General features: G+C 34.1%; 1 protein-coding gene across 1 annotated transcript in view; it reads right to left on the bottom strand.

Moving 5' to 3' along the window:
- Positions 1 to 1,398: 1,398 nt before the first annotated feature.
- LOC125649791 (serine/threonine-protein kinase PRP4 homolog) overlaps positions 1,399 to 14,068 on the bottom strand; it is a 21,555-nt gene continuing 8,885 nt past the window's right edge. Inside the window, exons 4-5 of the mRNA XM_048877566.2 lie at positions 7,634 to 8,710; positions 1,399 to 1,499 (exon numbers count right to left, since the gene is read on the bottom strand). Of these exons, the coding sequence (XP_048733523.2) occupies positions 1,498 to 1,499; positions 7,634 to 8,710 (1,079 nt within the window). The 3' untranslated portion in view covers positions 1,399 to 1,497. The remainder of the gene's footprint in view (positions 1,500 to 7,633; positions 8,711 to 14,068) is intronic.

Genomic DNA, 14,068 nt, shown 5'->3' with positions numbered 1-14,068 from the left:
TTTTAATTTACTCTATGTCAGGAAGCTTTCATGTAAATTTTCACTTTTCTGGCCTCAAGACCATAAACTGAGAATAGACTTTAAAATTCTAAATTTCAAATCCAGCTGACTTTTGACATAATTTTCATAAACAAATATTTTCACTATGTGTTTGCATTTGAATTTATCTCAAAATATAAGTACATGTAATCAAAATTTTGACTTAAGTCTATTCTCAGTTTATGGTCTTGGGGCTTGGCCCAGTGGTTCTTGAGAAGATTTTGCCTATATACATGTATTCTAATGTATAACTTTGATTCCCTATTGTGACTACAATTTCAACAAAACTGAATCTGCAGTATATCAGGAAGCTTTCATGTAAATTTCAACTTTTATGGCTCTGGTGACAATGGACAAATTTTGATCAGAGTATCGTAAATGGTACATAATACGCCCGCCACAAGCTTATGTAGTGTGTTTTTCTTAAGCCATGAGTTGTGTTTACTTAATGTAGTGTCAGCCATCATCAAGCTGCAAAATGCTTTCTTTTGCATCATATGAATAAAAGGTACTACATAGGAATAAAAGGTGTTAGCTTTTAAAAACTGTGACAGGAAATAAATAGACAAACCAAGAGTTCTGTGTGTAGAATATTTTTCCATAATTCAACAACCAGTAATTTTTCAAAAATAAAAAAAAAATTAGAAAATTGTTAAGAATATTAATCAAATTCCTTGCAATATGCACATCTTTAAGTTGTTTAAAAAGGTCTTAGCTTGAAAACTGTGAGAGTCAAACCATTACACTCACTTTGTAATATTTTCTTAAAACTGACTAGGTTCAACAACCTGTAATTTTCTAAAGAACAGAAGAAAATCAAAATCCTTACACATGCACATCTTTAATAGCCATAAAAACAGCCAGTAAAATAAGAAGGTCAAATTTAAGTTAGCTGGATAAATAATGTACCCTCCATATAACATTGGATTTAATGGGGCAAAACTCCTGCAAGAGAATTGGTCAAAATGCATTAAAATTGTAACATGATCTAGAGTGACCCACAAGAAAGCTATACAGTATACACGGCAAGTTTAATTCAGCTTGATATGTGAGAGAGAAATGAAAACAGAAACCCCTAAATAGACAGATTTACAGATATCACTGTACCATAATTTGTCCCATCTAAAGACAGGCGTATAAAAGTTATAAATGTGACGGATGATTATAAAAAATTATAAACATATTTTCATTGGTGGATTGATTTAAAGAAACTGTTGTCTAATAATTGAATATTTAATTATGAGTACAGTACAATGTGTATTTCAATTGAGGATTGATGAAAATATACAATATTCATTTTGACTAATGTCATGGAATAATAACTTCATCTCTTGTGTTTTGTAAATCTGGAAACCATGTTGATACAGTAATGACACTGGTAGTCCTCCTACTCCTGCCTCTATGTGTTTATTCCCGACTAATCTCACTATCCTCCACTTCCTCCTTCATCTTTTTGTCTCCTGTATAAAGTACGTAAAAAATAGAAGAGGTCCATTAGTCACATCGCTTATCTTAGTAATTGCATTTTGCCATGTAACTAAGTTATAATTGCAACGAAGACTGCTAACAGATGTTCCCCAAATGTCCCCCATTTAAAAAATATGGTGCCAATTGATTTAGCATTTATACTACACACCATTCATTAGGCATTCATATTGTAAACCTAAAGAAAATAAGAATTATTTTATTTTAGCCTTTTATTAGAATGATGTGGCCATTTCAGTACCAACAAAACATGAGAGAAAGCAATGCACGTACATATGACTGCACTTTTGTTGATGTCATTCAATAGGCATTTGTATCATATACCTCCAGTAAGAATTTAATAATGTTTGCATCATATATAAGAAAGTTATGGTGATTTAAAAATTGTCCAATCACAATTTAGCACAATATTGTGCATGACATGTTGGCCAGTAATTTTAACCAAAGCAATTTTAAGATATATCCAAATCCTCAACTTCAGAAGAATGTTATGAAAAACGAAATCATTATGGTCCTGAGAAAATTGAATCTTCAAAAGATGAAGCGTTGGCATTTTTTATAACACCAGTCTATAGATACAAATATAATCCACCTATTCTGTGAATATCAACTCATTTGTTTTATTCATAAGAGAGCTACAGATGCTGATTTAGTATTATCCAATCAAAATGAAGCACATGCACATTCATGCACATGCAGATTGTCAATTTTAACCATACAGATCAGTTTAGAGTCTCAATATCTACAATATGAATATCAAACGATTTTAAAGAACTAATAACAAGAGACCCATGGGCCACATTGCTCACCTGAGCAGAAGTTCCTAACAATAGGGGCTATAAGCTCGCAAACGAGATGATGCCAGATTTGAGTACTTCCGATGACAAACAAACCATTAAGATTGGCACAAAATCATAAAAATTGGAAATATCATGCAGTTTTTATCATTTTCGGTCAATGCAAAGAGGTGGACATTTATCATTATGGGGAAAGTTGTGCAGGTTGGTAGAAATGCACTCAAATACCCAATCTAATGAAAATTAGATCCTTTCATCTACTATCGCTACACATATGTGTGGCGAGAGTTGATGAGCAGTTCAAGGGATCTAATTTTAATTAGATTGTTCAAATACCGGTAATAAACTTCATTTCCATTAAATAATAAATATCTTGGTTTGTAACGACATAGGACCTACATGCCAATCATCAGTCTTTGGTTACATATATGTTAAAGAAGATCTAAATAGATTTACATTTACTTATTTATAATCTACAAATCATGATGTACACAGTTATACGTCACATGCAGTTACGCTTGAAATTGTATCAATCAAATGTTTATAGAGGGAGGATAATGATTTTATGATTCATAAAGAAATTTTTCACAAAAAACATTCTTAGACACAAAAGCTGTAGTACTACTAGACAGTACTCTTTCCATATACAACAAAACTTTATCATTGATTTCTTATCAGCGCCGCACGTCCACCACGCATGATCTTGATGAATGTAATATTTACACAATTTTCAGAAAGAAGCGATTAGTATTTACTTTCTTGTAATATATTACATGTTATGATTAATATCATTATTTTAGAAAGTGGAGTCATTGAGATTCGGTTGAATCTTGGGGGTGGGGGGTGGTTATAATTTGATAATATGATACGATATGTTTTAAGGTTCGTACAACTGTATTGATGATTTACTGGGAATATTATTATTAAACAGACCTTCTCCATCTATATTGAATTTTTTTATCCTCTCTCTCCCTAAACCAGTTTCATAAACAGTTTTGTGAATAGAAAAATGTTAGTTTATTCTATCAAAAATTCAAGAATGTTACTTTAACTAGAGACTTACGACAACTTCCTTGAGATATAGAAAAACATATTGCATGAAAATGATTTTTATTCCAATTCTTAATTTAGGTTAGATGGATCAATGCCATTGAGACTACTCTCGTGAAATATTCCTGGACACCTTGATACCCAAGCTATGACATACAGTTCTTGTAAGTGTTGACATACCATCAAAGCAGTGACTTGTGTAACATCGAATGGTGCTATCACTTATTTTTCATCTTTGAATACAGGATCAACATGTGCTCCACAGCAAAGTTCCTACAAATCTCATGGCTGGAAAATGGTTTAGGTGTTCACCATCTATGCTCAATTACCACAAGGTGTGTGCTTAAACATTTCCAGCTTTTTTGTTCTTAAAGGGATGGGTCATTTAAAAACTTTCAATATATAATAGGATATTCAGTGTTAAAGGCTATCACCTGGTAAGGTTAGACAAAATTTGAAGATGACATATTATTTAGTGTCATATTCTGACAATTTTATGTTATATAATACTTTACAAAATATTTTTTCATGTAAGAAATAGAAAGCATCGAAGTTTCCTACATTATTCCCTTACAAATCCCTTATTACGTAATCAATGATTATTATGTTGGCATCAGCAGTTTCAAAATGTTAAAACAAACAACTTTGCTCCAATAAAGCTTAACAAATTCTTTTTAGTTTTTTACCCCTCTCGGCCCTTTGTTTCAGGAACTGGTCCCTAAGCATATTGTCGGTTATGTCTTGTCATTATCTACAAATTTTGTTTGATATTTCTTTTCAAGTCATTTCTTGTTATGAAGATATTGATGAAAATGTGTGAAAAAATGCACTTAAAAATTGTGGCGTTTTTTCAAGCCCTATCAAGCTCCGATGCTTTTTACATTTAAGAAATTTGAATGTGACTATAGACATAGCTATGAAAGTCAGAGTAACTGTTTCCTCTACAGTCACTGAAAATTTCAAGCCGATATCTTAAATACTTTCTGAGAACACTCCTGGACAAACTGACCCTCTATATATCAGAAAAACATCAATACCTTACATGGTAAATGGAAGACCTTAACTAGAAACTCATTACTAGTAATGAGTAAGGTCTCCCATTACACTACTTCCAGTACACATCTTCCTGTTTGTAGGAGAACCATTCAACATATTTCTAAGAAAGTGCTTTCACAAACAAGAGGCCCATGGGCCACATCGCTCACCTGAGTCACCTTGGTCCATATTCAAAGATATTCCCTACATGTATATATTCACATGTAAAACTTTGATCCCTATTGTGGCCCCAGCCTGCCCCTGAGGGCCATGATTTTTACAAACTTGAATCTGTACTATTGTCAGGAAGCTTTCATGTAAATGTAAATTCTCTGGCCCAATGCTTCTCGAGAAGATTTTTAAAGATTTTCTCTTGATATTTATATGTAAAACTTTGATCCCCTATTGTGGCCTCACCCTAAGGGGGGGGGGGGGGGGGGGGGAGGGGAGGGGGGGAACGGAACGGTGATTTTAACTAACTTAACTCTGCACTATGTCAGGAAGCTTTCATATAAATGTAAACTTTATTGGCCCGGTGATTCTTCAGAAGAATTTTTTTTAATGATTTTCCCTATATATTTGTATGTAAAACTACCCCCAGGGGTCATGATTTGAACGAACTTAAATCTGTACTATGTCAGATAGCTTATATGTAAATTTCAGCTCTTCTGGCCCAAAGGTTCTTGAGAACAAGTTTTTTAAATGACCCCACCCTATTTTTGCATTTTTGTGATTATCTCCCCTTTGAAGGGGAAATGTGCTTTTAAAACTGAAATGAATAAGAAAGCACACAATTGGGCTGCATAATTTTTTTTAATAAAAATGTATTTTGTATTACTATATTGCTGTATCAGGAGAGACTTTTTTCTTTTCTTTCCCTTCAGTTGTGTAAGGATTCTCGAGTATTCATGGTGAATACATTCATTCCGAAGTTTATTTGTTTTTTGTTTTTTTATGTATATGAAAGTGAGTGAATGTTTTGAGGTTACATATGAACATATGACTTCTACTTTCCTTTTTTATCGATAATGACAAAAATGAAAATCATATCCCTCAATTGTATAGGAATACATGATGCAAAAAAAAAAAAAAAATGAAGGATGTCTTTAGACACCTCAAGAGGCTTTAAGGCATCTGTATACTGTTTACAAGATACTCACTGTACACAAGATGAAAATACTGTTATACTCGTAATGGGGCCTCAATTTTAGTAGCCCTAGTAAAAGTTATTCAAGAGGAATTTTAACACTATTTAATAACAATTTTGAATACAAGGTGACCAAAGTTAAAACTGATATAGATGGTAACTACATGGTCTCAAATGTTATGCTTGAAAATAAGTATTTAATTACAGTAGTGAATCTATATGGACCAAATAAGGATAAATCACCTAACTTTTTCAGAGATTTAGCAAATATTATTGAGGATTTTGATAGTGATTGATTGATTGAATATTGTTTAACATCCCACTCGAGAATATTTCACTCATATGGAGACGTCAACATTGCCGGTGAAGGGCTGCAAAATTAAGGCCTATGCTCAGCGTTTATGGCCATTGAGCAGGGAGGGATCTTTATCGTGACACACCTGCTGTGACATGGGACCTTGGTTTTAGCAGTCTCATCCGAAGGACCCCCCCATTTAGTCGCCTCTTACGACACAAGCAAGGGGTACTGAGGACCTATTCTAACCCGGATCCCCACGGGATATTTATAATGTGAAGTGACTGGAATTTGGTGCAAACTTTTGATCTAGACTGTCATAACTATGTTAAAGAACATAATGTTAATGGCAAAGTAGAAGTAGAAAATTTGAAATCAAAATTCAACCTAGTAGACCCTTGGCGCATTCATAACTCAAAATCAACAAGCTCAGTACCGCCGATGGTACATAATATGCCCGTGAAAATCTAATATAGGGCGTTTTTCTTACACCATGATTTGTAGAACTTGCCTTCAAGTAGTATCAGCAATCATTAAGGTATGACATACTTTCTTTGCATAAAAAAACCAAGATAAATCATGTACTCTCTATGTAATATTTTCATAAGATGTATGTGTATCTAGCTTAATGGCCCTTGCCCCAATGAATCGGTCTGCATCCTGCCATTACGACCTTGACCTTAAGATACAATAGGCATCCTCCACTTGGCATAAAGTGTATGTGTACAAAGTTTGACAGTCTTAGCCCCAACAGTTCGGTTTGTATAACTAAGTGATACTGTGACCTTGACCTTTGAACTTGAAAAATAATAGGCATCTTACTCTCATGTTGAAAATATCTTACTCTCATCATGGTGATCAAATGTACCAAGTTTCAATATCCTGTAGCTTACGGTTCGGTTTGTATCCTGCCTACAAGGTTTTCCTACTAAGTAATATTCTCCTTGAATGCTGATTTACTTGTTTTTGTATCAACCAAAACCAGGTGATTTAACCTTATGAACTATGAAAGTACAATGACTTAAACTTAATTGTGATGTCACAATAAACTTTGTCGACCTTGACGTAAAATTTCTGGAAAATGCACAAGGCTGCCCAAGGGGTGAAATATGATGGGGAGATGTAATCTTTGTGAGGGAGATATGAAGTTTAATCATACCTGGCACGTGACTGTCTAGACCAATTAGATTACGCATAGTATCGAATTCTCATACTGAGATAATATAATTTATCACTTTCTGTGATGACCAGAAGTGACGTATGAAAATGACAAACCCTTCTCAGAAGTATACAGAGCTAAAACAATATGTCCACGACACTTTATGTTCAGAAACAAAATAAGAAACGAAATAAGAAACCAAGCAAAAACAATGTCCCCGACACTATGTGTTCGGGAACAAAATAAGAAACCAAGCAAAAACAATGTCCCCGACACTATGTGTTCATGGGGACAAAATAAAACAGGAGCAAAAACAATATGTCCCCGACAAGTTTTTGGGGACATAAAAATAAGAGTAATAAGAACCAAGCAAAAACAAGCTCGTAGAGATATTGAAAGAAAAGTCTAATTATCTTTGTAATTACCAGTTCTCAGTTACATGTACTCACAAAAATGCTTGCTTGACAGCTTGATAAACAGTTATCCACATTAGCGACGTCCCAATTTAAGCCTTCGTCCTTTCCTTCGAGGGGATTTCATCTTGGGTGACTTTCTAGCAGGTGATTTAGATTTACGCTTTGGTGACCTTGACTTACCTTTCCCTGACTTAGGCGATTTGGACTTACATTTCTTATTTTTTGATTTTGGTGATTTGGACTTTTTCCCACCAGATTTCGCCACAGGTGATTTGGATTTGGATTTTCCAGATTTGGAACCTGGTGATTTTGAATTATTTTTTCCAGGTTTAGATGCTGGCGACTTGGACTTGTTCTTCTTTGCTTTAGACCCTGGTGATTTGTCTTTGTTATTACTGGACTTAGACTTCGGATCTTCACCTTTGGACTTTTTTGATTCTTTATCAAATTTATCTTTACGAGATCTCTCATGAGACTTTTCTCTCTCCTTGTTAGATTTTTTAGATGATTTGTCCTCTGCCTTAGTTTTTTCTCCAGATTTGCCTTTTTTGTTTTGTGCTTCATTTTTGTTTTCACATTTAGCATCCTTTTCACTTTTAGTAGCAACTTTTCCAGAATCTTTATCAACTGTGTTTCCCTTTTTCTCTGTGTCCTTTCCAGAACTGATTTTGTTGTCCTTGGCATTCTTTTCATTTCCAGTAGCATTTCCCCCAGATTTTTTTTCTACAGCATTTCCCTTTTTTTCTGTATCCTTTCCTTTATCAATTTTGTCATCTTTGGCACCCTTTTTACTTTCTGCATTACCTTTTCCAGATTCTTTATCAACTGTGTTTCCCTTTTTCTCTGTGTCCTTTCCAGAACTGATTTTGTCTTTGGCATTCTTTTCATTACCAGTAGCATTTTCTCCAGATTTTTTTTCTACAGCATTTCCCTTTTTCTCTGTATCCTTTCCTTTATCAATTTTGTCATCTTTGGCACCCTTTTTACTTTCTGCATTGCCTTTTCCAGATTCTTTATCAGCTGCATTTTCCTTTTTCTCTGCTTCCTTTCCATCCTTTTTAGATTTGTTTTTATTCTCTGAAGAGTCACCTGGTGTTGCATTTTCACCTTTATTCTCTTCCTTGCCACTAGACTCATTGATCTCACTCTTTCCAAACTGAAAATCACCCATCATTTCTAAACCAGATTCATAATCAGTGTCTCCAAACTCTAAGAAGTTTTGCAATTCTTGTTGTCCACCATTCTGATGATTTTCAGTTTCTTCAAAGAATAGACTCTCTTCATCGCCTATTAAAGTCATTTGTTTAAGAATATTTACTGTACCATGGACCATTCATATACATTTAATTTACAAGTATCTGATTCTTATTTGTATGATTATCATCCATGCATATTCAAGGTTTTAATCTGTATTAGAATGGAAACATTTGAAAAGATTAAACTTTTTATCTAATCATATAATGTAACATGGGAGAGGGCTTCAAAACTGATATACATAACAACCATGCAAATGACTAATTTCCTCTACCTGCAGTCAGATGCTGTTTACTAGATATTGTAATATTAACCATTAGTTTCAGTAAAGACACAGCCTGTCATTGTGATTGATGCACTATTTGAAGTTACAAGAGTTGTTTTCAAATAATTGAGATGTATGAGTTTTCGTTTTTTAATTGGAGAATTAAGATGAACAAACAGCCCATGGACCACAATGCTCACTGAGTAACCTTAGGCCTGCTGTCCCATGAAAAATTATAACCCCATATTGTGGCCTTACCCTAACTCTAAGGTCTATGAATCAACACAAGATGGGAATGCTTCAATATCAATACGACTATTATCGGGCCTTGTTGTTATGGAGAAAAAAATTTTGTTTGCTGTATATATCCATTATGAAAGGTTAAGATAAACACTCATTAAACAGTGATCAATCTCACATATTATTTAATTTAACTCCTAGTAAAAGGAATACAAATTTAAAAGTTGGGCAAACATATGGACCCCTGATATACCAGAGGACATAGGATCAGGCATCAAGACCATAAACTTAGAATATTCTTAAGTCTAAATTTAAAATCCACTTAACTTTTGAAATAATTTTCATAAACAAGTAACATTTTCAGTATATGTTTGCATTTGAATTTTTTTTATAAACCTGCAGTTGTTTTTAAACATCTGTGCTGGATAAATCTTAAGATAAAAGTGATCAAAATTTTGACTTAAGTCTATTCTCATTTTATGGTCTTGGGGCCCAAGTGCCTAGGAGGAGTAAGCATCCCCTGTCAATCGGATTGTAAAATTTGATTCACAATTTTAACCCAACCCTAACCCCAGGGCACATAATTTGAGAAAAAAAAATTCATGGAAGTCTGCTTTTGTAATCTGCATATTGGCTAAGGTTTGAGGCAATTAACGAAATGGAAAGCTTTCAACTATGATGTCAACATTAGAATAACGCAAAAACATTAATGTCATGGATAAACATTTCATAAAGCATTTCACAAAACAAAGAAAAGGCCCATGGACCACATCACTCACATAAGTCATCTTGGCCCAAACTCCCCATCGAGGCCTCATTACGTCACCTACGAATAGACCTCTCCTATGTGACGCACCACAATATACATATTTGTATATTGTGAGTCCGCGATTATCACGAAGACAAATTACACTAAAGAAGTAGTTCGCAGTTAAAAGTTTGAAGATATTGATATTAAGAGCATTAATATAAAAGTATGGATTTTATTTTAAACATAAAATGATCAAAAGTAGGGAGACTCTGTTCAAATTATTGTGTAAAGTTATAAACTTGATGTTTACGTTCTTGTTTTGAAAGTTGTTTACGTTTGACGTTATGTTTTTTCGTCATTCTACAGTGACGTCACAGTATACGCGGTCTAAGAAATCGCTATCCCATAATGCCTAAGTGGAAGAGTTTGGTTTGCAAGCAGCTGTGATTTTTTTAAGTGATGCAAGTCAACCTCATGTGTCAGCGTCCAGCATCAATGGTGCCCTCTTTAATCACTTCCATTTGCAAAATCACTCTGTGTTTTAATCAGATTTCATTCATCAGATATGTAAATGCAACATAAAAGCTGTTGCAACACACTTTAAAAATGATATAGGATCCACACGTCTACAATTTGAAATAAGCAAGTTTAATAGGAATTTATGAAATCTTCCCTTCAATATGGAACATAGTCCTCACCTCTAAAGGAATCTCATTCAGTGATTTGGTTCCTAAACAAGATTAATATTATTGGTTGTTTGTCAACATTTTACAGTATTGATTTGTACTCCATTATTTTAGAAAACAGAAATGAACTGTAGGAAAAGGTCAGCATTGCAATTGTATTCATTCGCATTTTTATAAATAAACGGACGGGAGTGGATCTACATTATTGGTCGTATGTCAACATTTCATAAATTTGTACTCCAACTAAGGGAAAAATCTCAGTTTATCAGCATTGTTTGCGAGTTATTCGATATGAAAATCAGTTACATTTATAAATGCAATATAGGTATTCATCCAATAGCTAGTAAATACACGTGTGTTTGTTTATTAATGACACATATCCAGGGAAAAAATGCTGATCCTGCTCTATACAAATGAAGTCACTGATTTTTTATAAAGTTTATTGTCATTTATAAAAATTATTTAACTTTCCTTTCGATTATATTCCATTCGTAAATTGTCTAACAAAAAATAGACACAGCATCTATCAGGGTCATTGATGTTGTATTGACCAATTTGAAGTAGGTCACATCCATTTATTTCAGTTGCATTATCTGTCATGTTATAATGTTAACGGGTGTGGGTGATAAATCAAAAACCCTTACTGGTCATAAGGTTTATTTTTATCACAATCAATCACAATAACATCATCCAAAGATTCTACAGTAAGTAACAATTAACATTCAACAGGCACACATTACAAATGATACACGACATAAAATCACAGATAGACATGACAAAGAAATAATTCGATATCAAGTTCCATCAATTGTATAAATAGAATTGTCTTTTCTTCATCAGATCACATCGTAAGTATAAAATTATAAATAATCAAATTTTACATAAATATACTACAAATAAAACAAACACCAACACCATAAACAAGAGGCCCATGGGCCACATCGCTCACCTGAGTCACCTTGACCCGTAAAGATTTTCCATATATATTCACATGTAAAACTTTGGTCTCTATTATGGCCTCAACCTACCCCCGCAGGCCATGATTTTTACAAACTTGAATTTGCACTACATGTATGTCAGGAAACTTTCATGTACATGTAAACTTTTTTGGCCAAATGGTTCTTGAGAAGAAGATTTTCAAAGATTTTCTCTATATATTAGTATGTAAAACTTTGATTCCCTATTGTGGTCCCATTCTACTCCCAGGGGCCATGTATTCAACAAACTTGAATCTGCACTATGTCAGGAAGCTTTCATGTAAATTTTAGCTTTTCTGGCCCAGTGATTCTTTAGAAGATTTTTAATGATTTTCCCTTTATATTTGTATGTAAAACTTTGATCCCCTATTGTGGCCCCATCCTACCCCCAGGGGTCATGATCATAACAAAATTGAATCTGCACTATATCAGGAAGCTTTCATGTAATTTCAGCTCCTCTGGTCAAGTGGTTCTTAAGAAGATTTTTAAATGAATCCAACCTATTTTTGCATTTTTGTGATTATCTCCCCTTTGAAGGAGGCATAGCCCTTCATTTGAATAAACACGAAAGTCCTTCACCCAAGGATGCTTTGTGCCAAGTTTGGTTGAAATTGGCCCAGTGGTTCTGGAGAAGAAGATGAAAATGTGAAAATTAACGCCGACAACGTCAACAGACAAATTTTGACCAGAAAAGCTCATTTGAGCAGGTGAACTAAAAAAACATTGTAACCAACCTAAACTATAGCTGGCCATAAGGGAAATATTCCAATGTTAATAGCTCTGTTTAATACCAACTATGGAAACCTGTTTGTGTATTTATTGCACATATTATGTTGATATTAACTGTAAAATTAAAAACATTGAACACATGTAGTAATATAATTCAAACATTTTATTATTGCAAACAGGTAAGGATGCTCTACTACCAGTCTATGCGAAAGACATCGGACCTGACCGATGTGCAGTGCCTCAGGTCCGATGCGCAATTTTTTACACCGGACCGGAATGTCCAATGTCTCAGTGTCCGGTTTTGAGTGTTACTATTATGACACGGAGTCATTTACATGTTTGTTATAAGTAAAAAATATCACACAAATCCAAATACGTAAATAAATGTGATTAAAACCGCATGGACCATCTAAAGTATTATGCGGGAGCGATCCATGGTAAAAGAAAAGCTGTGAGCAAGACTTTGAAGCAGACTTTTTCAAATTTTATGATGGATACGTGTCAGAGAAGGAAAATTGGAAGTCTGTTGAATACTTTGCCAGAGAAGAATGAAATATCAATAGTATTACTAGTATAATACATAAGATTTCCTTGATTCTGCATTTTCACAAGTTTCACTTTTTGTCCCCCATCACAACGCGAAAGGGGACATAGAAATACCTGTGTCCGTGCGTCCGTCCGTCCCACTTCACTTTATGGACGCAACTCCTCAGAAACCGCTCAACGGATTTTGTTCATATTTTGTAGGATTGTTAGTCACCATGTGTAGTTGATCATATTATGCCGCCATTTTGATTGGACAATTTTTACAGGAGTTATGGGACTTTGTTGAATTTGTACGTGCTACACTATAGGAACATTTTGTGGACGCAACTCCTCAAAAACTGCTCAATGGATTTCATTCAAATTTTGTAGGATTGTTAGTCACCATATGTAGTTGATCATATTGCGCCGTCATTTTGATTTGATAAATTTTACAGGAGTTATGGAACTTTGTTGAATTTGTACATGCTACACTATAGAAACACTTTGTGGACGCAACTTCTCCAAAACCGCTCAACGGATTTTGTTCAAATTTTGTAGGATTGTTAGTCACCATACGTAGTTGATCATATTACGCCGTCATTTTGATTCGACAAATTTTAGTACAGGAGTTATGGGACTTTTGTGCTTCAACTTTTTTTGCAGAGGTGGGGGACAACATGGCTTTATGTGTAGCAATCTTGTTTACATTAGGTTTTTCGGTCTGACAAAATTTGGTTCGGTCCTGTGTGTTCATTGATTACACAGGACCGAATGTCCTATGTGGTCCAAAAAACTTTCACATAGACTGTACTACAATAACATTGATTGTTCAAAGCTGTGTTGTGCCGACCTTAATATTTTTAGGAACAATATCAAAAAGGGTCACTTGAAAAAAAAACTGTTGGCCCTCTACGAAATAGATTTTTAAAAGAAATCAATGAAATTATAATTTTTTGTTGGACATTTGAACGTCCTGTGGAATTTTAAATAATTTATGCTCTTGTAGTTAATAGATAGTATAGCAAATGTTGTAGAGTAAAACTGTAGTATGGTTTGTAATGTGTCTTCTATGAAATTGTACAATCTGAGACAAAATATAAAAGTCAGAGAGAAATGAAGCATTATATTGTCTTTCTGATTTAAAAAGAGGTACTGTGAGCAATGCTCACTAAGAATACCCCCCGCGCTTACCCCAATCTCCCAAAAGGGTGTTGTTAA

The sequence above is a fragment of the Ostrea edulis genome, chromosome 5 (assembly GCF_947568905.1).
Source record: "Ostrea edulis chromosome 5, xbOstEdul1.1, whole genome shotgun sequence".
In the NCBI taxonomy this organism is placed as follows: Eukaryota; Metazoa; Mollusca; class Bivalvia; order Ostreida; family Ostreidae; genus Ostrea; species Ostrea edulis.
The sequence above is the reverse complement of the archived record's forward strand: the minus strand, read 5'-3'. Positions and strand labels throughout refer to the sequence as shown.